The sequence below is a fragment of the Hirundo rustica genome, chromosome 1, assembly GCF_015227805.2.
Source record: "Hirundo rustica isolate bHirRus1 chromosome 1, bHirRus1.pri.v3, whole genome shotgun sequence".
In the NCBI taxonomy this organism is placed as follows: domain Eukaryota; kingdom Metazoa; phylum Chordata; class Aves; order Passeriformes; family Hirundinidae; genus Hirundo; species Hirundo rustica.
Genome location: NC_053450.1, coordinates 20288186 through 20315771, shown reverse-complemented (window position 1 = coordinate 20315771; position 27586 = coordinate 20288186). Strand labels below are relative to the sequence as shown.

Genomic DNA, 27586 nt, shown 5'->3' with positions numbered 1-27586 from the left:
GCGCGCAGGGGCGGGGCCGCGGCGGGGCTCGCGCCCTCGCGCGAGAACGGCCCGCGCGGCGCGTCCGGTCACGTGAGCGTGCGGGGCCGGGGAGCGAGCGGCGCCATGCGCGTGAAGGTGCTGAGCCGCAACCCCGATGACTACGTGCGGGAGACCAAGCTGGACCTGCAGCGCGGTGAGGGGGCTTCGCCATCCGCCCTCGGCCCGGCCCGGCACGGCCCGGCCCGCCCGGAAGGGATGAGGCCGGCGGCGCAGGAGGGAGGGAGGCCGGAAGGCGTTCGGGAGCCCGTCGTCCGCGCCGCGCCGCGCTCCGTTCTCCTCTCCTCCGCCGCTGCGCTGGTGCCCGCTAGCAGCGAGAAAAGGAGAGCTCGGGCAGTGGGCTTTGGGCTTCCCTCCTTCCGAGCCCGGAGTTTTCCCCGCGGGTGCCCGTCCCAGGCGGGGATTTGCGGAGGAGAACTTCCCTTCCCTTGCCGAGCCGCGGGGCCGGCGGCTGCCGGGAGCTGCCTCGGGCTGGAAACGGCCTCAGAGCAGGAGTGCGAGGCTGGGGTTGATCACCGATCTGGTACCCCGAGATCACGATTGGCATTTCCTAGGTTACCCTTTGCAGTTTTTTTTGCACCTATTGCTATTTCATTCCTGGTGCATCGAGTTCTGCTTCTTGTACATTAATTATTAAAACTGCCAAAATCGTGCTGATTTTACACACAGAATAATAGAATTTTGTAGGTTGGAAGGGACCTCTAAAGGTTATCTAGTCCAACCCCCCACACCCTGCCTGAGGTGAACAGGGACATCTTCAGCTAGATCAGGCTGCTCAGAACCTTGATGGGGCATGTGCCATCTCATTGTTAAAAACTCCTTACTACTGTCTAGTTTAAGTTTACCCTCTTGAAGTTTAAAACTGTTTCTCATTGTTGTATCATAACAGAATGTCTAAAAAGTCTGTTCTCGTCTTTCTCATTGCCTCCTTTAAGTACGGAAAGGCCACAGTGAGGTTTACCCAGAACCTTCTCTTCTCCGGGCTGTACAACCCCAGCTCTCATAGCCTTTCCTCATGGGAGAGGTAGTCCATCGCTCTGATCATCTCTGCTCTGGACCTGCTCCAGCATGGGTTTCTAATGCGCGTTCTTTCTGTTGCAGTTCCAAGGAATTATGACCCTGCATTGCATCCATTTGAGGTTGCACGAGAGTACACAAGAGCTCTGAACGCCACAAAGCTTGAACGTGTGTTTGCAAAACCCTTTCTTAGTTCACTTGATGGCCACAGAGATGGAGTTAATTGCATGGCCAAACATCCAAAAAGTTTGTCCACAGTGTTGTCTGGAGCTTGTGATGGAGAGGTAAGCTTACAAACCACAGCAAAGAAGGTGCCTTTCTTTCTTATTCTCTGTTTTCTCTTTTATATTTTGTTGGGTTGTTTGGTTGGTTTTGTCACACCTTCATTTTCTCTCTCTGTTCAGCATTTTACCTTCATCCTCACTCAGAAGATAAAACTTTTTGCTGCTCTATAACTCTGCCACTGTACAGGGGAGACAAATTGTAGTGAAAGATTTGTGGGTTGAGATGAGGGCAGGGGAGGGATCACTCACGTATTACCACCAAGGACAAAACAGACTGAATTTGGGGTTATTAATTGAATTTCTTATAAACAAACTCAGAACAGAATAATGAGAAGTAAAGTAAGACCCTAAAACTACCTTCCCCACCCCCCCTTCCTCCTTCCCAGGCTCTCCCTCCTCCTCCCCAGAAGTGCAGGGAAATGGGGGAAGGAGGTTACAGTCAGTTCATTACAAGTCATTCTTGCCTCTGCTCAGGGAGGGGAGGTGCTCTGCTGCTCCACTGTGGGTCACTCCCATGGGGGACAGTTCTCTGTGAACTTCTCCAGTGTGAGTCCTTCCCACAGGCTGCAGCTTTTCATGAACTGCTGCTGTGCGGGTGACTGCTCCACATTGTGCAGTCCTTCAAGAACAGGCTGCTCCAGCGTGGGTCCCCCACGAGGTCACAAGTCCCAGGAGACTTGCTCCAGTGTGGGCTCCTCTCTCCATGGGTCCAGAGGTCCCTGGCAGGAGCCTGCTCCAGTGAGGGCTTGCTGTGGATCACAGCCACCTTTGGGTGCATCTGGCCTCGGTGTTCTCCGCAGCTGCAGGTGGATCTCTGCCGTCCCATTAACCTCCTCTGTGGGTGCCAAGAGCACTGCTGCCTCACCGTGGTCTTCACCATGGGCTGCAGGGGAACCTCAGCTCTTCCCCCTCCATCTTCCCTTGCCTTGGTGTCTGCAGAGTTACTGCTCTCATGTATTCTCGCTCCTCTCTTCCCTGAGTGCAGTTACATCTACCCACTAACTTATTCCTTCTTGAATGTTGCTACCACTGTTTCTTATTAGCTTGGCCTTGGCCAGTGGTGGCTCTGTATGGGAGCTGGTTGGCATTGGCTCTGCTGGATGTGGAGGAAGTTTCCAGCAGCTTCTCACAGAAGGCATCCCTGTGGACTCCCACTACCAAAACCTGGCCACACAAATCCAGTACATGCTGTGATTGCTTTTTGCTGCCCACATAACCCTCCCACTCCTCTCCCTAAAGAAGTTGAACTGTCAGATTAGCTAAAGTGAAGGGGCACACAACCAAATTTTTTTTTTGTAATAACAATTTTTCATACTGCCTAGAAAAGGCTAAGCCTATATATTTATTTGATTGTTTTACATAACTATAATAAATAGCAATCAGGGACACTTTAATTGAAACTAGTTACGGAAAAAGGTACCTGTCTTTTCTGAATTCCCTATTTTTTCTCACCCGTACCTTGCTCATTTGATAGCACTTGAATACTTTAAAGGTGTCTTCTGGGCAGTTGGGTGCTTCCTGCTTTTTATAGAAAGTGCATATGTGATGCAGTAAGTATAAGGGAGGTTAACCTTTTCAGAGAGATGTGGAACAAATTTCTATGAAAGTTTAGTCAGATTTCGTATCCACTGATAGAATGAGTAAAGTACTGGGAGCTAAAAATACATAAAAATATAAAATCTGACCTCCATTTCTTTGTTGTTGTTTTTTTTCCTAAATTAGCCCAAAAACTTTGAAGCAGAAACCTCTGTGAAAAGTGGACATCTGTAGAAGGTGTAGTGTAGTGACTGGACTGAAAAAAAATCTGTTGGTTCCAAATTTCTTTGTGCTTTTGTCTTTAAAGGGATTTTTTTTTCCCTCCCCTAAATTTATAACGGCTGCTGTTCTTTAGCAAGCCTTCTAGTTCAAAAATAGGGGAGTGCAAAATGCAGAAAGTGTACAGCTAAGGTCAGGGAAGAGGGTAGGAATGAAAGAGCCTCACTTTAAAAATTATTTTTCAAGAAAGGAATAATTAAATAGTTTTTAACATGGTAACATCTGACCAGGTGTGTCCAAGCCAACTCTGCCATTTCATTACAACCTGTGTGATCTCTTGTACTTGAGTTGTGAACTGCAGCTGTGGGCTGTAGAAAGCTTACAGAATATTTGCTCTTTTGTTTTGATCAGGTTAAAATTTGGAACTTGACCAGACGACAGTGTATCCGCACTATACAAGCCCATGAAGGCTTTGTTCGAGGCATGTGTGCCCGTTTCTGTGGTACATCATTCTTCACTGTAAGTATTATATGTCTCCTTAACAGTGCAGCAGCACAGAGTACCTGTTCACCCCCTGTTTTCCACTGAGAAACTTGCTCTCTGCCACAGAATATTTAAATATTGTATGAATGCACTTATTAAATGTGTTGGTGAACCCGACAGTTCTGTTTACGATGAAATTTTTTCTGGTGCTGTGATACTGATGTCATTCAAGACCATCAAAGTGATAAATACCAGAAAATAGCTAACAGATGGTCATGTAATTAAAACTCAATTAAACCAGTTTTTGTTAAAGTAGTAAATGGATTATGTTCATTGAAAGACATAAAAGCATGTAAAAAAGTAACCATTTGCATATACTCTGATTAAAAATAACCTGATTAAGTTAAGATAATTCCATGTGAATAAAGCTTTATTAATTCATAAAAACCACAACAGATTCAGTTGCATGTAAACTGCTTGGAAATCGTATGTCTTCCTGTTGGCATTAAAACTGTTCGACGATAACACAGCAAGAATTTATTTTGAAAGCTGAAGTGTCCTGAGGTTGTGCTTTGTTTGAGCTGGTCATAGAAGAGCCATTTTCACTACAGTATATTTATTTTTTCTAAGGTATAAACCAGGTCACAGGGACATTGGTTAGGATATAGGGAAAGTCACAGTAAAAAGTTCTCAGTGACTCCCAAGTTTGTTACTCCCCTTTTGACAATCCATCTGCCTGAAAAATTTGAGAGAAGAGGAGAAGAAACAGTAGTAGCTCAGTCAGGGAGGGGAAGATAAACTTGTAAAGCTAACATTTTTTAGGCCTGTTTGCATGATCCAGGTCACTGCACAGCCATGCAAAAGCTTGTGCTGGCACTAGTGCAAGGGGTAGAACAAAATTTGGAACAGGCAGCCAGAGCAACTGAGGTGGAAAGTGCCTTTTAACTGATTACAGGCTCATCAAAATGACTTCGAGAAGATAATTTGCAGTATAAGGTGCCCGTTGATTAAAAATCACAAAATGTAGCCTTACAAAATAGCCATCATTCCAGCTCACCATTTTCCTCTTCAGCTATCTGTTTTGGAAACTGGAAAAGCTTTGTGGATCAAGATAGACAGTTGAATAGGTGGAGGAAACGCGGTGGTGGAAGACAGGTGACAAGCTGGGAATCAGTTGCTTGCTCTCAGAAGCCAGCAGATCCCCAGACAATCTCTGAGCAGCAGCCACTGTGGAGCCAGCCCTCACCTCCTCTTTCTGCTCCCAGTACTGCAGTTTTTATTGCAGAGCATTGTTCTATGGTATGGAATACTCCTTTGACCAGTTCAGGACATCTCTCATGCCTGTGTCCTGTCCCAAGCACGTTTGCTGGTGGGTGAGGCAGGGATGATGGAGACAGTGGGAGCAGGGGGAAAGTGCCTCAGCACTGAGCAAGCACAGCCAAGACTTGGGTTCTGTTTCAGCCGCAGATCAAAAACACAGTGCCAGGTGGGCTGCTATGAAGAATGTTCACTCCAGCCACACCATGTACATGTTTTAACGGCATACAGATCAGGAGAGCTATCTGTAGCTTGGAGGTATAAAATGGAACAGTTAACAGGCAGGAGGAAGCATTTGTATATATCACAGAGTTGTTTTGTTGTGGAGTGTTTTTTGTTGTTGTTGGTTTTTGTTTGTCTGTTTGTTTTTTGAAAGGATCCAAAGCACATCTGGCAAAATAAAGGGGAATATATTTACATAAAACTTGTATGTGATTTCTCCAATATTTCCAGGTTGGTGATGACAAAACCGTGAAGCAGTGGAAAATGGAGAGCCCAGAATATGGAGAAGAAGAAGAACCTATTCATACAATTCTTGGAAAGGTAGTAAATCTGAGTTTTGATTTTCCCACACCTCTTCTTGTGAATTAAGTTTGAATAATTTCTTATCTAGGTTTTGAAGGAGAGAAGGAAATAGTTTGTTATCGCCTGTTATCATAATGGGTTGTAAATGGATGGCATCAGATTTTATAATGGCACTTCTAAAGTGTCTTCATGTTTTTATTACATTTATTTTACATGTAACCAGAAAGGACTCCTCGAATGCCAGCAGAGACTGCTTAGCTCTGTCTGTACTAATTATCCCTTTCCTGCAAATTGGTCACATTTCTCTGTTGCCACTTCAGACATGTGTTGTCTCTGCTTAGTCTGCGTTAAATAACTTATTTTTCATGCCAATATCTCAGCCATTCAATACAAAATACTAATTTTACATTTTTCTTATTGACAAAGTCTAAATATATATATTTTGGCACTTTGAATTTATGATAAGCTTATGTTAGGAAAAACATTAAATGCTTTTTTCAAATAGATAGTTTGAAACTCTTTAGTTATTGCAATGTCTGTGGAATCCATTCAAGTCCCCACTGAAAAATGGGGATTTAATTTAATTTGGGATTTAAATTAGGTTCCACTCTTAAAATTTTCATTTGCTTTAAAATCAGCCAGGATTTTGTAAATACGCCTTTGTAATGGTTTTAATTTAATAAAACCGGGCAGAAACACCAATTAATGTAGGGGTTTTAGTATTAATTTTCTTTTTGTGGGAGGGAGAGATTAGGAGAAAAAAACAAAGCAGGCTTAATCGTAAAAATGAACAAAAATAGTTTTATTAACTTACACTAAAAGAATGAAAGAAAAAAGTTGACAAAAAAAAAAACTTAAACAGAATGACACTTTAAAACATGCTTCTCTCCTCTTACAAACTATTAACTTTCTTACTGAACAACATAGAAAGACACAACTTGGGATTTTCAGTCAGTTTCACTATTTAGACATAATCACTCATTATTTTAGGAGAAGAGTCTTTCTAAGATCTTTTTATGAAGACATTTGCCACGAGACAAAATAGTCCAGTGCTCCCAATGTCACACATCTGCTGCCACCCGGAGTTTTCGCAGACTGTGATGTTCTATCAGCAAAGCTTCTCAGTGTATCTGGGGTACTATTTACAAATACTTCTTCTGATCTAAAATCATCTTTGTCTCAAAGGCTGAGACCTCCCTTTAACCCAGGAGCGGGGGGTTTAAGGTTCCCAAATAAATCTCAATTACATCAGTCCTTAATTTTGATTAGAATAGCATTCTACCCAAATAATACTAAGATGCTGCAAAGAACAGTTCATTTCTCCATAATTCACCTTAGAAAAGTCCAGTTAAAAATGTCCACTTCTTCAATCCTATTCCAATATTATTAGTTCTTTCACTTCTGATCTAACTGACTTCATGTAGTGTCTATTTCTATGTACTTTCTGGTTTTCTTTCTTCTCTCAAGGAGGAATTGTGCTTTAAAAGTTCTGTGTTGCTAGAAAAGGGTTAAATCTGTTCAAGCCTGCAAAAACCACACAAGGCTGCAGGAGCTGAAGAAAATGCCAGGCTGTGCTGATGGAGGGAGCTGGTAGATGTCCTTTTTTCCACCCCTCAGTCTCATCCAGGGCGGCTCAGCTCAGAGTTGTTAAGAAGCTGCAGGCTTTGTTTCTCCACTGCCAGTGGTGATTAAGCTGGGCCATGTTTTGGCCCCTTCTGCCGTGGTCTGAGCACATGGCCAGCACTGCAGAGCTGCAGCCGCCTCTCTTCCCTGCCCGCAAGCAAGGGAAAGGGGCTCAGCCGGCCCGGACTGCTCCCTGTGTGGGCAGCGGCCCTCAGACACATGGCCAGGCTCGGCCCACTGCCCAAAAGGGCAGCAAGGCCCGACCTGGGGCCACCTGCTGCCCACCATGTCACCTCATGGCTGATTTCCAAAGCGAGAGAGAGAGAGACTGAGCTCCAGCAGTTGGTTTTAAATGTCCCCTCCAAAGTCGCATCGACATTTCCCATTGGTCAGCTTAGCTGCCAATATCCTGGCCAGCTTTTTTATAGGTTCTTGTTCTCTCCCCAAACCACTCCACGGTTTGGCCAGGGAAAAATATCTCACATTTTCCTATAACTAGACAACAAAATTGTGCCAACCCATGATACCTTTAATGCCAACTCCATTGTAAATTAACAAGAAATGCATACATGCGCTTTAAATGAAAAAAAACCTTGCCCACTGGAAGGAGTACATCCAATAAAGCTTCTTTTCTGGTAGCATTGGGGAATTAATTTTCAGTAATATTAATGAGGAAAACCATGTGGGACTCCATATGCAATGGTTTGTTGATTTTTTTCCTAACAGAACGTACATGAATATTTATGCATATAATTGTGTTTTAAAATTTTTGCTTTGTTTTTTGTTTTTTTCCCATAAAGACAGTGTATACAGGAATTGATCACCACTGGAAGGAACCTGTTTTTGCTACCTGTGGCCATCAAGTGGACATTTGGGATGAACAAAGAACAAGTCCCAAGTGTTCTCTGACTTGGGGTTTTGATAGCATAAGCAGTGTAAAATTTAATCCTATCGAGGTAATGCTTCTGTTATATATTGGAAAACAGTATTTTTCTTGAGCAGTATGAGATCTAAACTCTTTAAAGCTTAGATGGTTTACACCATCTGTAATATTTTTCTTCCAAATTTAGATTTTACATATTAGTAGAATATGTAGGGAGATGTATACATAGATTTTGGTGGTTATATTATTTTGGAATGTAGTACCATACAGTTTTATCTTATTATCTTTTGTCTCTGTTAGTGTGGGAGAGGAGAAACAAAAGCAGGGCAGTCTCCGTTCTGCCCACAATACATACCTGGTACATCAGTCATACAGTGTAGCATTTAAGTGGCTGTGGTGCTGCCAGTTCATCTGTTCCAGTGTTCTACTACCTGTGACTGAGACTTCTCACACTTCATGGCAAAACAACTGCATTTGGTCTTTTACAGCACTTCTTATTACACCATTTGACTGGGTTATGCTCATAGAAAAAGCGTTCATGAGGAGTTGCCTGTTAAAGTAGAAGACACTGCATGGATTCTGAATCTTAGAGGGAAACTTATTCAAAATGTTTGTGCTGGGTAATTAGCTGCACAGAAAAAATGATGAATGTATTTCCTTGACTGAAAAAGAAACCCATGACTGGATTTGTGAAATAGCTTAGGTATCTGATGTAAGCTGTTAACTGCATTCCAGAAGGATTTCAAAGACCATACACACTGGTTTTGGGTGTTTTTTCAGACATACCTTTTGGGAAGCTGTGCTTCTGACAGAAATATCGTGCTATATGATATGAGAAAATCAACTCCATTAAAGAAGGTAATGTTTTTCTTTTTAAAATTAATTACTGGTGCTAATAATGATACTGAATATGTTAATAGCTTGTAACTATGGGTGACAGTAGAGAATGGGAAGCTCTGAATTCTGAATTCACTGAGTTTTGATTGTCTGAGTCTTCTGAGTTTGAATTAATGTTGGGATTTAAACAATGCAGAGTTAGAAGGGCCTTTTTCTGCATTCAGGCAGGCTGTCATGCTCACTCTGTTGTAGTTCTTGATCAAGTGTCTGACCTGACAGCAATTTCACAGTAAGAACTTTATGTTCCTGTATTGCATTCTGTCTATGTATGTGTGGTTTTTTTTTTTTTTTCCCCTCTGCCTTGCCAGAAGGAAACAAGGTAACTTCACCACAGGAGAGCCTCGCTCTGTGTTTGAAAAGGTGTTTCTTCTTCAAGGGGAAATAAATCCTTCCATAGCACCTACCATAAACATTTAGAAATCCTTTGCAGTTGTAATCAAAATAGTATTTATATGTGGAATGTACCGGTGATGTAGAAATTCCTATTTAAGAGAATGTTTGTATTTAGTTATATAAGGAGCTGGTAATTCATACACATGGATCAGACCTCAAAACCTCAATCAAATTCAGTAGTTCTGAGCCCTAGAACTATCTTAAAAATATTGTTCTTGAAATACAATATTCTGGCTTGTGAATATGCATTCAGTGTTTTCCTGTGTTAAATACTGTCTGCAGTGCCATTGATCTGATACATGCTAGAACATGAAAACGGTATTTAGTTATAAAAAGGAATGTTGTTGGCATAACAATATTTCTTTCTCTTCCTGTGCCCCAAGAATTTTTAATGAAGTTTGGCTTGGGCCACTGAGGCAGTGCTTATGAAGACTTTTCAGTGATGCCAGCTGCAGACCTGAATGATGAAATGAACACAGTCAGTGCTGTAGGGCTACAGTTACAAGGTCAAAGGATGCAGTTTGATCCTTTGTGAGCTAAGTTTGAATCTAACAGAACTTTACATATGTATATATGCTAAATATATGACTGTACATATATGTGCATATAGAATTATTATAGACTATGTGCACGTTTGTATATGTGTATCACATGTAAGCAGTGTGCTGAGGTGCATTTCCTGCTGTGGGAATAAAGCACTGGTTTAGTACTCCTTTGCTTCTGTGGGCACAGTGCTGGGTTTCCTCCTCAGGATAATTCTGCTGCGGAGAGGAGGTGAAATGTCCATTTCTGCATCGAGAACTAAGAGCTCTGGAACTCCTAAGAGAAGGGTTTTGCTTATTAGAGGTACCTTACTTATGTATGGGCGCTAGTTTCTGGCACTGCTGCATTCCTGGGGTTTGATCAGCAGAGCAGTTGGAACTCAGTGGGAGTCCCTTCATTAATGGAAATAGCAGTACAGCTTCTCACATCATGATGCAGTAGCTCTGTTGCCTGTCTGTCCCAAGTGTGGGTTTCAAAGCCTTACATTTTAAAAAGAGAGGGATGAGACAGTGAGATGCTGCCTAGGTTCAGAATAAGAACTAGTTAAAAATGAAAGTTGGGAATGAATGAAAACAATTCTGGTGAAAGACAAGAGGAAAATGTTTTGGTAGGAATTGGTACACATTAAAACTAAAAGTCATTCTTCTGCAACCTGTGGGATCAGGAAAGCTTAGACTGTTTTAAAGATAGATTTTAGCATTTAAATAGCTGTCAGGAACTGTGTTTTCTCTTTCTTGTTATACTCTTTATGTGTTCATCTCAACAAAATACCTTGTAGGTGTTAAAAGGAAGACAGGTTAATTATTTTGGTAATGTTTCTGTGTTCAATTAATCTCAACATTTCCAGGCTGACATTCTTTGTAAGTAGCTGTTCACAGTTAAAATAATTAAACCCAGAGAACCAAGTCTTCAGGAACTTCACAGTTTTGACTTGTCTTAGTAAGCACTTAAACTTACCCATTTTATAAGAAGATGTACAGCAGATTAAAAATAGCGGTAAAAAATGGCTCTGGTATGGGTTTAGATAGTTCTGAAATGCCATCATTAATGTATTTACTGCAACTTAAATCACTTCCGGCCCAGGTAATGTTACTTAGTTGTTATGAAACCTAGTGCTAGAGCGGTAGACACAATCTCATTTCTTAGGCACTATTTTAATTCCAAAAGCCACTGCTGAAATGAACTGAAGGCTTTTAAATTTCAGTGAAAAAACAGAGATCTGGAGCGTGACAGAACTTGACTCCTTTTGAAAGAGCTGGATTTTTTGGCAATATTGAAGTTATTTTGTGACGTGATTTGAAGTACTTATACATATGGTGGGTTAACATTGTGTGCTCATTTTGCAGTGGCTGATAAGCATGTACAGGAAGGAATAAAGGGCAGTCCTTGCTTATTAACTTTCGTGCAAGAATTATAACTAGAACAATACTGAATTCTGAGCAAATTCTAGTTGTCACATTAGTGTAAACAGAGGACATTTCAGTGTCCACCTTTTAAACTAGAGATCACTTTAGAGGTCTGATGATTACATTCAGTTCTGCTTGCATGCAGTTCCTGAAAATAAGCAGCACAGACTATCTGAACAGGATGGTGTCATCTAGGGAATAAGGATTTAGGGAGGACGAGAATTGTGAGAATAGGCACACATTCATTACAATCTTTTGGAGAGGTGTTCAGTAAAGTCATCACTATTAACTCATTTTGAGACTGTGTTCATTACTGTAAGGGTTATAATTGTATAACTATATTCTGAAGTATGTGTGTAAATTTATGGTGCTTGGTGTAGTCAGCCAAGAACAAAAATGGGGTTTGAGTACCATAGCATTTAACACCCAAATTTCAGGATTTTTAAGTAGGATTATAGCTGCCTGGAGCATTGTAGAAAATCCTGTTTAAAGTTGTTCAGTTTGTTAATAAGTTGCTCTGCAATTACACATCCGCTTTGTGTCAGGCATACTGTATAGTTCTTCTTTTCAAATAAATGGTTGAAGTTCCTCTCAGACTCGGCAGAAGCCAAAGCTGCTGTGTCGGGTGTGTCAGTTGAGTTCCTCCCTGCCTCGCCTTGTCCCACAGGGCCCAGCTGTCCTCCAAGGTGGGGACATCCAACAGCAGCTTGCTAATGCCTATTAGCAGTTAGCAAAGTAGAAGGGTTTTATTATTCTGTTGTCAGCTGCCTTCCTCCCACTTTGAGGCCAAATTGGCCTCTTTGTTTGCCATATGCTTACAAGCAGCAAGCAAATCTTACAAATGTGTGAGGAGTGATTCACTGCTGATACAGTGGTAGTGCTGAGTAGGGGACAACAGAGTAACTTCTGTGTAAATTGCTTGGCACTTCCCAAGAAATGGCAGCTGGCCAGGAGAATTTGTGAACTGCAATTTTAGACATAATGAAGGGGTAAAAGTGTTACAATTGCTTTGAAAATGCTGGTTCACAGCTTCTGTTAATGACTATATCCCTTGAAATAACCATTTAATTAGGTGTGTCTATAGATTACTTAATTAAAAGTTCCTGTAAATAGGACAGAGAAATGAAATTTTTCGGAAGTTCCAGATTTACTTGTTGACCACTAGCGGGTTGCCATGTTACATGACTACTTAGAAGAACTTGATTCTAAGGTGATTTACAGAGGAAGATTTAATTGTTGTGTAGCCCAAGGCAGTAAACATGTAATGAGGGACAGGAGGTTCTTGGATTTCACTTCTAACACTGAGGAAGAGGAGCTGAGGAAACATTCTGTCATGTACTAGTCCTCTGCCACACTTTTGTGTCTACAAAGTGCTTGTCTTCAGGGGTATGTAGGAAATTTTGAACTATAGTTTCTATAACAAGGTAGCAATCTGTAAATATATTTCAGGTTATCTTGAACATGAGGACAAATACACTGTGTTGGAACCCTATGGAAGCTTTCATTTTTACTGCAGCAAATGAAGATTACAAGTAAGTGTAATCTTGCTTTTTGATAATCCTGGACAGGTTATCTTTTTCGTCTGTATCTTGGTGATTTATGGTCATGCTAAAATAAATTTTTAAAAGACTACTCAAACTCTAAATTTGAATTGCTTAATAACCTAGAGAATTATAGGCATACTGATTTTAAGAAATATGTGTGTCTCAGTGTTTTGGGGTAAAAAGTGGTGTAACTTAAAAGAAATGCAGCTGAACCAATGCAAGTGTAACTTGAATTGGGCCATGGAAAAGAAGTACTCTTGGTCCAGTCTGAGGCAATATGAGTATTTATTTTCTTGCCAGCTCTTGTGAAGCTTGATACATTGTACTGATCAGCTATTTTGATGAGAGCTTTTCTTAACAAAAATAAACTAATCTTTTGTGAGACAGTTCTGGAGACTGCAGTGCTTATCCTTTCAATGTCTTGGAGCAGTTTTTTACTTTTGAACAATACTATTCATGTGAACAGCTAATCTGATATTGAAAAAGCTGTCTCTTCAAAACTAGGCCATTGCAAATATGTTCCATATCCTTTTTTCCAGGAAGTCAGTGATCTAACAATAGATCACTATTTTCTTCTAGAACATAGGAATTTTATCACTTATCTTAAGGCTGTTTTTCTAAGGAAATGGAATCTGTCTCAGACCTTGAACGTGGTGTTATATTCAATATGCTGTTCTTCTTGTATTTGTTATGGTATGGTAAAACAATATTAGGCTACCAAATCTGTTTGTAAGTTTAGGTTTTTTGTTTATGAATTTGATTTTTGGCTGGTTTGAGGTTTCTTTAATTTTCTTTTTCTTCCTCTTGCTATACTAAAAACTATAGCTGTTGCTGCCAAAGACAACTGTGCTCTTGCAGCCTGAAAGCATATAGTATGCAAAGGCAGATGCACACATCAACAATGCATATGCAAGTATTGGCTGATTATATGGAGTAGCAGTTTTGAATGAGATGCTGCATACTTTGTCTTGGGGAATTTAGAAGGAAAAAGCATTAATCACCATTATAGTATTCAGTAAGATATATTTAATTTCAGTTATGCATTCATCTGCAGAAAGGAAGGTGAGAAACCTGGTGAATTAAGTTTTTTTAACAAAATAGTCTACTAAATAGTATATCTTAAGCAGGTTTCAATAAATGCATTGTTTGTAAAGCACATATGTTTATTTGATGATCCACACAGTGATTATGCCTAGTTTCTTTATTCAAAGGGAGTAGAGGTAGGCCTCATCTGAGCTTTGAAGTCCTTAAGAGCAAATCAGCTGTGGTCCAGCAGCTGGGTATTTACTTTAAACACTTTATTCTTTTCCACAGATAGCATGTTCTGTTGAACTAGCATCTCCAGTGTAAGGACCAGGCTTTCCCTGCGCTAGGAAGACTTGCTACACCAAGCTTTCCTTGCACTTGTCTGGCCCGAGATAACTGGGCAGTAACAAAATGTGCCAACCAAATGCAGCTTTACAATAGGCTCTGAATTACAAGGAGTTCACAGTTTGGGAATGTTTAGAAACCTTTCAGAACTGATAGGCTTGCTGTAGTGATTGAGAGATGCTTTTACAAGTTCAGAATGTACACTTACATCTGAAGATTGAGTAAAGGAGGCCAGAGTGATGCCTGGAGTCTGACCCATGGACACATGATGAAGGGAACAGTGGAGCCTGTCTGTCCTCTGATCCAGTAACTAAATCCTCTGATTAACAAACTTCTTTCAGACCCTAAACAATGGTGTTTTCTTTCTTTTCACGTATTATGAGCGGTTCCCTCTGCGATATGGCTCTATGCTTAAGTGTGGTTTATGTAAAATGTACAGTTTACTTAAGACTTGGTATGATATTAAGCTACTGATGTATTTATTTTAAAGCTTATATACTTTTGATATGCGCTTTCTTGAATCACCTGTAATGGTGCATATGGATCACGTGTCTGCTGTTCTTGATGTGGATTATTCACCCACTGGAAAAGAATTTGTGTCTGCCAGCTTTGATAAGTCCATCCGCATTTTTCCTGTAGACAAAGGTCACAGCAGGTGAGTAGTTTTACACCTTTCTCTCTTGCTGTTGTTCATTCCAGTGACTTCCTCCCAAATCCTCAAAATTACTAATTCATTCATTAACATCTTCAATGGGGCCTTTGCTTCCTGAGGGTGTTGAAATCTTATTCTGTGGGTAGCTTGAGGCTGACAGGCTGTGTAGTTGACTTAATTCTGGAGTATGGATCAAGAGTAAAACTACTTAACAAGTAGAGTACTTCCACAATATGGAATTAAAATTAGAGTGGATTATTGTGCTTGTGTCATTTTTATTTGACCATGGTGAATCCCATTTGATTTCTCTGGCTATGCATCTTTAATGTTTTTAGGTTCCTTTATATTGTTTCTGTCACCACTTAAGTTTGCAGTGTGTTACAGCATTGTAGCATTTGGTTTCCTAGGGATTGTCTTCATTCTATCTGAATGATTGCTGAAGACATTATGTAAAATAGATTGCTGTATGATTTCCTGAGGTTCAGTTTGGGACCCTTTTGTGATCTGTTTCAGTGCACTTACTACCTTTTGTTCATATTTTGTTAACCTGGTTTTGATTTGTAATACAGTGCTTTGAATACAATTCACATGGATTTTCTTTTTCATGTAAGGTTTCATAAGTCAGTATATTAAATATTTTGCTGCAGTTCAGATTGAATCTACTGTCTCCATTTTATTTTGTTTTTCTTTCAGTCTGATGAAAACTGAAGCAAGTTATCTGATCTTTTGGGTATCATTTGATCTTCATAAACCTATCTTCATTATTCTTTCTTGTCAGATCTTCCTTCTTTTTCTTTATTCTTTATTTTATTTTACTTCTGCTTGATTCCCTCTCTCCAGCCTTGTCGCCCCAGAAGGTTGTTACTAAGTCATGTTCTAGGTGGTTTGAGGGTGAAAATGTTGAAATACTGGTTGGTGAAGGAGTATTTTTTTATTATTGATTGATGAAATTGTGCATGCTGTGTAACTGTTTGTGCTCCTGTGCTGCGTTAAAGAGTGGGAGGGGCTATTTACAGTCCCTCTATATCTAATGTACAGATAGTTTTCATGTTTTGTCTTGCAATAATACTTTAAATGTAATTAGGTAGTGCAGTTTCTTTGATTTTGTGGATTTTTTCCTAACTTGCATTATTAAACAATGTGGTTAGCAGCTTCTTTGTATGAATTAATAAGATACAAAGAAGTGGTGATGTGCAAAGTTAACACACATCACTGAGAGGTTTGCAGACCCCGTAATGCAACAGTAAAAGGTTTTATTTCACATTTTAGCAGATTGTTGCCAAGGCCTGTGGAGGGGATTTTTCTCTTTGTCCCCACTTTTTCCCCTTTTGTGTGTAGCCATAAATCTAGTGAAAAGAAGCCTTACAATTGAAAAACTTTGCCTTATGTGACCTGATTCGAGTGTTCTGGTACACTTAAAATTCTTTAGAAGCTGGGCTTTTTTAGAATTGCATAATTCATATTAATCTCATGGAACAGAGAAAAGTCTCTAAATAGATGATCTGATCCTACTTGGAAAAGTGAGAGTGCAGTTAGGAATATCTGTAAATAAGGATCCTAATGCTATTCTAGTCCTGCTTCTCATGTCCTGCCAATCTGAAAAACTCCTAACTTCAATTGCTTTCTATTTTATTTTTAAATGAAAATTTAAATAATGTAATTGTTTAGCCCTAAGAAATAAGATTTATTATGAAGTTGATTAAATTTAGTAAATGCTTAGTAAACAGAACTGTATTTCTGTGTGAACTTTTAAATGACAGATCCAGGTTATTTGGCCATGTTTTCTGGTTTTGCTGTCCCTGAAATACGATACCTTGTGCTGACAGCCACAGGATAGGCAAAGGCTGCAAATTCAAATTATGGAAAGGAAAAGGACTTAGTTCCCCAAAGATGGGTGAAGAAAAGCTTTGTTACTGAGTCACATAGTAGAAGGAAAGTAAACATAAAAATTCTTGTGAAAGTGCAGATGTGCACACATGCCGTTAAGCAGTGAAAAGCTGATGTGAGTATTAATGTTTTCTGATGGTAGTTGTTCTTGTAGAGTATTGCTTACTGATGAATTAAAAGAGGTGATTGAGCTTATTAAAGCTTATTCATTCTGATATATTGATTATTTTTTCTCACAACCACTTCAGCTCAACCCCAGTGTAGTTTCTCCACAACACTTGAATAGATGTTGTTTTTGTGTTTCTTTTACATTATTACCTGGGTTTTCCTTGCAAAAATAACTGAGTGGAGGAAAGAGAATAAGCTGTAGTGCTTGACTGATTCATCAAAAGAAATGGCTATTGGTGGACAATAAATAGGCCTTACTTTTTCCTTCTTTTCAGAATCCTAATAAATAGCTAAACTTCCAAAAAAAGTGTATTTAGTTCTTTATATAAAAGAATAAACTTGCTTGATACATACTTAATGAAAATTATACCAGAGTTTAACTTAAATATTGATTTAAATGTAGCATGCGGAAACATTTTTCAACAGCACTTGTTGAGCAGGAGTCTGATCAGCAGAAATTAAAAATGAAATGGAGTCCATTTTTGGGTAAAGGATGGAAATCACAATGAAGAGTAGCAAATCCATTGCCGTATTGTAAATGGCAAAATGGACAGCTGGGAGGTGTTTCTTTGCTGTTTGTTTCTTTGGCATCTATTTTTCTTCATTCCTATTCTGTAATACCCTCAATCTAAGCATATTAATCAAAATTATTTCAGGAACAGTATGCTTTTTATACAGTATACCCTTAGCATGTTTTGTAAAAGGAGTTGCTATTTAACTCTTTACTATAATTTCCGTGAAAGCTCTTCTTTAAAAAGCATCTCATCCTAGGTGGTCCTTTATCAATCTATCACACTTCCTTTGTATCTTTATGTATAGAAAGATAAGATCAACACAGTGTTTAAAAAAGTCAGATTTTTTTAAAAACAAAGAAAATGTAAAAAAAAAATTGCCTTGAACAGAATGCTTTCTGCTGTTTGCAAGGTAATGGTGAGAAAAGTGATGATAGATAATTTAAAATGTTTTTCTTTGCTCTAGGGAGGTTTATCACACCAAACGAATGCAGCACGTCATCACTGTAAAATGGACTTCAGATAACAAATACATTCTGTGTGGCTCAGATGAGATGAATATTCGCCTGTGGAAAGCTAATGCTTCTGAAAAACTGGGAGTGGTAAGAGTTGCATTTTGCTTTTTGTTATCACAAGATGTTTGGGGTTTTTTTGTTATTATTATAACCACTTAGCCTCTTCAACTTTTAAAAACTTGTTTATGAAGGGAAACTTAAAATTATAGTTTGACATTTGTGTTTAATTTGCAGATTGACATGTGCAGTACAGCTCATTGTGTTTAGTGCAGCTTATAATAATAAGAAGAAATTGACATGCCTCATTATTGCTACACAAGATGACTTTGTTTGATCTTGTTTAATGTTAACAATAATCGTCAGTTCTATCTAAACTAGATTTGAATTTTTAACCTGTGTGCTAATGGTTAGAGTTACCACTGATGAAAAAGTAATAAATTCTGTTTAACCATACTTAAATAATTCTATTGAAGTTCAGAATTAATACTTTTAAAGATTTTGACTGGCATATAATGAGTTATTCATGCAGTTCATTTGTTAAAAAAAAGTATTAAAAAAATCATGCTGTGATAAGCATGTGTATTGTAAAGTAGACTGTTTGCGCTGATGCATAGTTTGACACTGAGATTGTCATTAACCTGTGTAACTTTGATACCAAGTGGGCAAACTCGGGTTGTATCTGAAGTCCACTTAGTTCAGTGTAAGTCTGTTTAGTGTTCCTAGTGTAAGTAATCACCAGCCTCACTAGATAAGTCTTTTCAGTTACATTTGTTCAAATGTTTATGTACAGACAAAGCCCAAATGTTCCCTTTCAGTTACCAATTGCATAGATTCACCTGCACAGTTGTGTCAAAGTATTGAGTGACTTTGGAGAACGAATTTGGCACTTTTTCTGCTGGGAGCAATCCCTTTATGTAGCTTTATGTTGTTATCGTGTTTTGGACGTGCTTACATTGCTTTTTCTGAGCTCATCGGTAGAGCTGTCAGATAACGTCTGGGGGAGTTTTTGCTTGATCTTGTGAAAGGTGGGGAGAGGAAGGGGAAGCTGTGATTCAGGGAAGAATGTGGTACAGCTGAGATGCTGGATCTGTTGCATACTAATGTCTAGGACTGCTTGTGATTACCTGAAGCTCCATCAACTTGAGGTATCTGTAGGAGGGAAGTGAAGCAGAACTGTGAGAGGTGGCAGGTAGAGGGAGCAGAGGAGTACTTAGGGCTATGCTGGAAACAGGATAAGTCATGCATTGCTGTGCGCTCTGAAGCACTGGATATGGAGTAGCACAGTTAAAATAACCTATGTATCTTTAGCTGTGGCCCACCATAGGTATTGGGAAGTTCTGTTAGTATACTCAGTTTTGCTATAGAGCAGTAGATAAAAAAACCCCACAGCTTTGTGGTCTCTGCAGTAATTGTGATTAGAAGTGACTGTTTAGGTTGAATTTTTTTAAGGGTAGCTTTTTTTTTTCTTCTTCCCCCCCCCCCCCCGCCTTCTGCATTAATTATTGGGATTTTCCCATGTGGTGCTTTGGTCAAACACTTAATATCAGTTCCATAGCTGTTAATTTTGGGGATTCCACAAAGCTCATTAGAGAATTTACTTTTGGATTTAATGTTCATGTTGAATTTGTTTAGACAGCGCAGTGTAGGGTAGAAATAGTATCTATTATTCTTCTGTTTTCTTATGCTCATGGCAACACCCTTTTCACCTGATTCTATCATAGTAACTGAAACTTTCTCCATTTACTCACTTTATTTTTAGCGAGAGATCATGATGTTTCTCTCTAAGATGCTGTTCTATAACAGAATTGTCTGGTATCTTTGATGTCCGTCTTTACTCTGAGCCCTTTGTGTGAAGGACAAGTGGGTAAAAAGAATGTCACAAATACCATTTTCATGTACAAGGGTTCCTGATATTTTCATATGTGAACAAAAAGTTCACTGTATTGACTACTAGATGGCATTGGCTCTTTTTCTTAAGTAAGGATAGTTGACTCAGGGAAGTAAGTGGCAAACACAGTTACTCCTGCATTGCAGAAATATTGCATACCAAAAGGACAACGTAGCTGTTTAAGCGTTCAGAACATAGATTGGTGAATGACATTCTGCTGTTTTCTGTAGTATTGTCAGTGAAAACTGGCCGTGGGTGAGCCTAAAAAAAAAGGCACAAAACAGCCTTTGTCATTTTTCTTTGTGAGTACAGTGTTGTTGCTTGATGTGCCCCTTGGAGGGTGTGCCTGGATGTGGTTCTGCTCTTGTGGGATCGTTCCAGTGAAGCTTTTGTGCCGTGTGTAAGGATGTGTATTTCTGTCACAGCACTAGAGCTGTCGGCTCCCAAGAGAACCAGATCAATAACTATCTATGACACAGGTCAAATGACATCTGGTTTATTATATGATTTTTTTCCCCGTTTTTTGAGTTATTCTTGGGTGGATTTTTTTTTGTTAGGTTGTTTTTTTTTTACCGTCAGAACTGAAAATCTTCCCATTATTTGTCATCCTATCTTAGAAAAAAACATGTCACAACATCAAAAGTCATCTTAAGAAAGCAAAACTATTTAAAAAGTACAGGAATAACTTAAAAGGGACATAGTGTCTTATGTAGAAAAATTGTGTTCACAGAACAGAACAGAGATGAACTTGTGAAGAATTACATTATAATGAGAAGTGTATGTTTCACAGCTCCATATCTTATGTGGGATTGTATTCAAGCATGGCGCTGTTGAAGCTATGAATATAACAAAAGACAGAATTTGAAGCTGCCTGAAGTGGTTACAGTTCTTTAAATTTTTTTTTAGAAGCACTATAAAGTTTTATCTTTCAGATGTTTAGAGGGTAATAATAGCTAATAGGACTCAGGAGTCCTCATGGCTTATCATTCTCTTGGATATATCTTGGGAATGTTGCTCGGATTCAGGCAACTGTGCGAATTAAATGCTCCAGCCTGGTGGTTCCTGTGATTCTTAACAAGGCAACTGTTAATGGCTATTTAGCAGGTTCCACTGATTTTCTTTAGTATCTGCTTCTTTTTTAGAGTATTGGTGTTCTTATCTTCTCAGACATATGCTTGCTTATTTTGTAAGTGTCCAGTTCTTCCACAGTCTGTGGCTATTTTTTGAATGTTTTGAATATTCAGAGCTGAACACTCAGTAATTCTGTCAGAAGTGTCAAAATATGTCTTAAATGCTTATTTGCTTGGTCTGCTATTTTTCTTTGCTGAGAAGATTTGATTGAGTGACTCATCCAAAGGTCACTGTATTTCTGATATAATGCTAAAGTTTTGCAATACATTCTGTATTTTAAGATGGATATTTTTGTGCTGGGAGTGGATAGAAATCAGCATCCTGAAAGAGAAAGAAAAATAGTAATCAAATGGGTTTTTTTCTTTGGTGAGTACTTAGTTGTTTTTTTTGCCTTGCTGAGTTCAAAGGAAGTGATAGTGAATATATAATGCTCATGTTGTGGCTGGTGAACATTTATGCAGTTGGAAAGTTGTACTTTCTGAACCATAGCTACCCAAGCAGTCATCAGTTCTGACATGCATGTTTCTTTTGGGTTTTAATGTATTTGGCACTGCACTCATTATTCAAAATCAGTGAAACATGAAAGAAAGAAGTCTCTGGAGGAGCCAGAGGCATCTTGTGTCTCTACTCCGCTGACAATTAAGTCTGCATAGGTTTTACATGGAGGTAACAAACCCCAAATATCTGTGTTGGAGTTACTGCAGAGGTTGCTTAAAAATAATTTTTTTACATTTAGCTTCTAATAGATTTTCATTAATTGCTAAATATGTATTATTAAATAGGACATAACAGGTGTTATTTTTAAAGCAGTGAACATCTATCTCTGCATGCCCTGAAGCAAAAGACTGAGTTAAGACTTGAGAAACTGTAGACTGTTCAAATATGTGAAATATGGCTTGTTAAGTATGTTTGATGCTTTTTTACCTGTGCTTTTGAAGAAGCTTGAGATTTATGAAAAGGTAAATGATTTTGACTTTTGAGGAGGAAAATAGGGCCTGGTCTGAGTGGAAAGGCTGAAAAAGCAGCAGTAATAGAGTAGGTTTAAGTTAATAGTGTGCAATTAATGTAATTGATCAAAGGGATAGACTAGGCTTTTCTGAATTGTACTCAAAGTAATCAACCATCAGTAAAACTTGTAGAAGCTGTATCGCTCTTCAGTCTACTGCACCATTAAAAAAGGAGCTATACTTGCACTTCTTAGAGTATGAATTCTTAGTAGCATTACTTCTGTGAGTAACAGCTGCAAAATTTTGTCAATGTTACTCTTATGTATTAGAACAGAGCCCTGGGTTAGGATGCTTAGAATTTTAGTGAAAGTACTGATGAGTGAGTGAACAGTAGTGGACCATAGGTTTTCTGCTTTCTTCAAAAAACGCAGAAATACCAGATTTTGAGTATGGACTATTAGAGATAGTAGAAAGTGCCGTTGGAAATCTTGGTTTTGATCTAGCAAAGTGCATTAGCAGGAGCAAATCAAAACTGTCTAAAGTAATTGTTTATCCTTTCAGTCTGTTTCTAGTATGTGGTTCCATTTTCTGAGATAATGCTGATAACAAGCAGTGCCAGATTCTGTGGGTTGTAGCATTCTCAGTGATTTTCGGCTTGTCATTCAGTGCACCTGTAACTTCAGCCCTGTAGCTCTGATTTTATGCTCTCAACATCTACATTGCCTTACATTAACTTTCTGGGTTTTTTTGCTTTTGTCATCCTTGTAAATGTAAAGAGATAAAATTTTTTGGTCCAGGAAAGAATGAATAATAAACTTCATAGCAATAAATTTAGAAAGGTGTTTTTAGCAGAGCAATAAAAAAGTAAATAAAAACGAGCTATGGTGTAGAAAACTGCTGGTATATATCTGGATTCTAAAAATATATTGCATCTGTGCTCTTGCCTGTCCTAACCTAGAAGGGCAACCTGAAGAGGACAGATAAACATTCATTTCATATTCTCATGCTGAATTACAGAAGTCTTAATAGTGTGGAGTTTTAAATACAGCCCTCTTGAAGAGAAGAATTTTTTTTAAGGGTGGTTTTAGCTTCTAATCAGGGCTCTGCAAAAATGCTTACTTTCCATCTGCTTAGATGGAAAAATAAGCAGTCTGGGTCATCAGGAGGGAGGAGAAGAGGCATGGGCAGTTTACTCGAGGAGGCATTTTCCTATTTCTGACAACCTGGTTGCATTTAAAGAGTTCTTTTCCCCTTTTTTCACCCTGAGTATTTGATCTGAAGTCGTCTTGTGGTAGTGACACAAATCAGCTATGTTTCTGCCACATAATCTTCATTTTCCTCATATAGGAAAGAAATTGCACATTCATATTTGAACATACGAAAAAACAGTCATGTATCATCTTTAAGCATATCTTCCCCTCATGATGTCATATAAATCCTAATTTATTATATATATTAAACTGGAGAATGTTCTAGTCCCTGTAAGTGAAATCTCTAATCCTGCAAATCATGCTGTGCACCTTCTCCAGCCCAAAACAGAATGGGAAGTAACACTGTTCTCTTGAGCTGCTCACACTGACCTTTGTAAGGGGACTTGAAAGGGAGAGTTGGAATTCAGTGCATTATTGCGGTGTGCTTTCTTAGCTATCTGCTGTCTCTCATAAAGGAAACTTGTCATTACTGCAAAAGTTTCTTCTACCATCACATGGCTGGGGGTGCAATCAGCACAGCTGAGTGTATTGGCCGCTGGCATCTGGTAGCTGGGTGGAAAGTCACCAGCTGTGTGCCTTTCTCTGTACCACATTACCCATAAAAATGGAGTCAGGCTCCACCACTTCTTCATCTGTATTAATTTTTTGAATAAGATGTCCTGGATGTATTTTTAATTTACAGATTCACCTCTTGTCTGTAGAATCATCAAGGTTATACTAAATCGGCAGCAATTTGCTCTTCTAAAATTAAAGGAAAATCATTCCATTTAATTAAAATAAAGCTCTTTAATTTGGATTATGTTGGCAGTTTTCTGCAAAGTGGGAACACCTGGGATTTACTGAGAGTGCACCAGCTATTCACAGGCTGGCTTAAAAGAAGGAATTTCAGTAAAAGGGGGAGGGTAGCTTTAGTGGGCTAAGACTGTAAAATTTACTCAATTTCAATTTCAGAGGCCACAATGAATGTAAGTAAAGCAGAAGGATTTGGGTTTTATGAACAAGAGGATATGGAGAAGCAGGTTAAGAGCATCATGTATCTCTGATGTCTGAATAAGAATTTTTTTGAGCCATGAGCAACTTTGTCCAAAATCAGAGGCTGCTTTGTGGTAATTTTTATCAATACGTGTTTTCAGATCATTTATGGTATTCTGGACCAAAATCATCTGAGTGTGGCATTTATTTGTTCGGAATTCATGAAAAATTCTAGCAGAAGTCACATACGATAGTGATCTCCAGAGTGGAGAATAAATAGCCAATTGCTGATTTCAGGGGGGGGGGGAAACACGTCTCATTATATTCTAAGTGGAATTTCCAACTGTGTGTGTAATAATGTTGTTGGGTTTGTTACCGCTTTTTTTGTTAGTATCAGTTTCTATCTTTTCTGGAAAGTGAGGAGTTAGTTACACCGAGTCATTTACAAAGCTTTCTGTAAATAGAAGTTGCCTGAACAATTGTTTTACTTTTAATATTTTAGATGGAGATAGCTGTGTGAATAAATGTGGGATGGCAAAAGACTGGTGCCGTGCTTTAGTTGAAAATATGAAGGGTTTTTAAGACATCTGAAATATTGGAGTTACAGAGTTTGGGCAGAAGGGTAGGAAGAAAAGGGATGGGATTATCATCATTCCATATTTAATACTGACCTTAAGATTGTATGTTTATATGAAAACTCAGTAGATTGAAATGCAGCTGAAATTCCCAAAGATGCAGCCAAATCCAAAATACATAGAGATTGCTATTCCTCATGAAGCAATGCATACTTCGAACAAAACCACGGGAAACACCTTTTTTTCCCTTTGATAAATAAACATTAGGAGCAAAGGAAAAAAAGCCCAATTGAAAAAAAATCTTATGTAGATAGGCTGTCTGTAGAAGGTGTTTCTTACTTTCAGCATTGTTAATGGTGGCTCAGACAGAATTTTAATCATTAATTAAAAATTAGTCTTTTGTGGCAATAGCAGCTCACCTGTATTTCATGTGTTTGTGATATTAAGACTTATTTAGCTGCTTGATGAAAGTTGGAACTCCCTTTGTGCCAAATAGTCAAGCTAATACTTGAAATCTGATGTGTGCTTTGTGCTTCCCAAGGGATCAGGGTGCTGGGTAAGATTTAGGCCACCTGAAGAGCTGTCTGTAAAACTGTTCATGAAGACTGTTCCTCTATAGCATTTATAATTACTTTGGCTAGTGATTAAAATGCCTGGAAATCTTTTTTACAGGCAAAGTTGATCATCATTAGAGGTTAGGAAAGACTAATCAAAGAGTGTTTTCTGACAGCTATTTATATTCTCATTTGTCACTCTACAGCACATTAAAATCTGATTCTTGGGAATTAAATTTGGTTACTTTACTCAGCTTTACAATGATAATGTTTTGTGTTTGAGCTTTGGGATACTGTTGGAATTTTAGGTATTTTAATACTTACCTACCCTTATTCTGAAGGAATTTGCTAGAAGGAAGCCATATGAATGAAAAGTTAAAATTTTGTTTTGTAGAAGGAGATTGACAGTTAAATCCCCGTTCTTTTATAACACGCTTGTCTGTGTTGTTTTCCCTGTAGCTTGCACCCCGAGAGAAGGCAGCTATGAATTACAATCAGAAGCTGAAGGAGAAGTTCCAGTTTCACCCACAGATCCGGCGCATAGCTCAGCACCGACACTTGCCCAAGAGTATTTACTGCCAGATCAAGGAGCAGCGGATCATGAGAGAGGCTCGGCGGCGGAAGTACGTGTTCCTCTTCTGCTCTCCTGGCTTTACCTTCTCTTCCTCTGAACAAAATGCATCGCTGCAGTGCTGCTGTGGCAGCGGTGTATGGGAGTGATAGAGCTCCTTTGAACATCTGAGTGGGTGATCATGAACTACTGCATTGATTATAAAGAAAGCGCAGATGAGTGCCAGTGTCAGTGAGGCCTGGCTGCTTCCCAGATGTACAGTGAGGACATGGCAGCAGACACCGTGTTGGAAAGAGTCACAGAGCTTAGTTAGGCATGACATGATTCCCCATTGCAGTGGAAATAGGATGGGCTGTTTTGGGGTGTGTGGAAGGTTTTTTGGTTTTCGTTTGGTTTTTTGTGGGTTTGTGGTTTTGATAATGCCATATTCCAGGATGAATGTTTCATGCTATCTGGATCATTGCCATCTTGGAATTTCTAGGAGTTGGAGGTGGCGTACTTTGCTGTAGTCATTGAATTAACAGTAAAGTGATGGGTCTTAGTCATCTTTATTAGCTAAAAAACTCCACAAACTTGAGCAGCTGATCCTGTTGACGTGAAAACTAAGCTGAGCTCCCAAGCAAAGGCTCATTTGAAACCTTTCTAAATTACCCAGCTTTAAGTTACTTTCAAAAGGGATGGTCCTTCTTACCGAAGGAGGATGTGGCTTTTGGTTATTAGAAACAGAGCAATTCTTAACTTTTTTGGTTTCCTTTGTAAGATAACTCCATTAGTAGCTTGAGGAGGCAGACAGTATTTCTTAAATGTTTCTGCTGACTACTGAGTTTCATTTTTCTGTTTTGTTTCTAGGGAGCTGAATCGTCGTAAGCACAGCAAGCCGGGATCTGTGCCATTTGTGCCAGAGAGGAAGAAGCATATTGTGGCAGTAGTGAAATAATTGTTTTCACATGAACAAAATGTCACAATGAAAGAAAAATGTCTCTATTAAAAGAATACACTGTACAAAATTTGATGGACTTTGGTAAGACAGCATATGGTTCCAGAAACATGACTTTTCTTCCTAGTTTTTGCATCCTCTGGCTTCTCGAGTCATCATCTGCTTTGAGTAATTATGACAATTTCCCCTGTAATCTTTCTTTGCCATTTGTCTGATGTTCCTGGCCCAGCACTGTATCTAAGGGGTCAAACTCCACTGCAATACACAAACAGATAACTTCGTGGAGAGTATCTGTAATTCCAGTTACATTCCTTACTATTGTTACTACAAAAAAAGAATGAAGTATGTTAGTATTTGTAAAAGCAGAAAAAACCTGCTCCATACAGTTACAAAAATTACTGTCCTTAATGCTGTCTTTTTTAAAAAAATTATTTAAACAAATTTAATAAAGTGACCTTAATCAATGGACTAAATTTTGATTATTCGAACTGATTATTCCAAATGTCTGCATTGTACTTCTTACAGTACAATATATTATTTTTCTTTTAGCCAGAAGGAAATTCAACAGGATTTTCAGACATCTATAAACATATTTATAATTTTGTTGTCTTCTTAACTATTGTTATATAACTTGACCAAACTTCAGACTGTTAAGTTGCTAATATTGATAATTACTTAGTTGAATAGTTTTTCTCTTTAAAACTTGCAAAATCTGGATGAAAAATGACTTAAATTTTATAAGCCACAGAAACTCATTTGGATGAGATTTATTATAAGCTTTCTATTTTATGTTTATAGAAGAAAAATGGAAGTTTCACACTTCACAGGATATCTGTAGCCCAAAGTTCCTTTACAGTCTGCCTGGGAAACACCCTGCTTCCCTTCCAGTGGGATAAACAGCCTTTTAATGAGGCTACCAAGGTGATCAGAAAACTGTGCTGGGATTAAACTAGGCTGTCTCAACTGAAGAGATACGAGATATGTAA

General features: G+C 38.8%; 1 protein-coding gene across 1 annotated transcript; it reads left to right on the top strand.

The window, feature by feature from the left end:
- The first annotated feature begins 59 nt into the window (after positions 1-59).
- DCAF13 (DDB1 and CUL4 associated factor 13) lies at positions 60-27073 on the top strand. Its single transcript, XM_040072341.2, has 11 exons — positions 60-175; positions 1141-1340; positions 3507-3614; positions 5349-5438; positions 7844-7999; positions 8707-8784; positions 12615-12697; positions 14571-14735; positions 17766-17901; positions 25552-25715; positions 26513-27073. Exons 1-11 carry the CDS (start codon positions 106-108, stop codon positions 26598-26600), a joined length of 1338 nt encoding a protein of 445 aa, XP_039928275.1. The 5' UTR covers positions 60-105; the 3' UTR covers positions 26601-27073.
- Positions 27074-27586: the final 513 nt, after the last annotated feature.

Coding starts and splice junctions, on each gene's coding strand:
- DCAF13 (XM_040072341.2), top strand. CDS start 106: ATGCGCGTGAAGGTGCTGAGCCGCAACCCCGATGACTACGTGCGGGAG. Junction 5,439..7,843: donor TTCATACAATTCTTGGAAAG/GTAGTAAATCTG, acceptor TTTCCCATAAAG/ACAGTGTATACAGGAATTGA. Junction 17,902..25,551: donor CTTCTGAAAAACTGGGAGTG/GTAAGAGTTGCA, acceptor TTTTCCCTGTAG/CTTGCACCCCGAGAGAAGGC.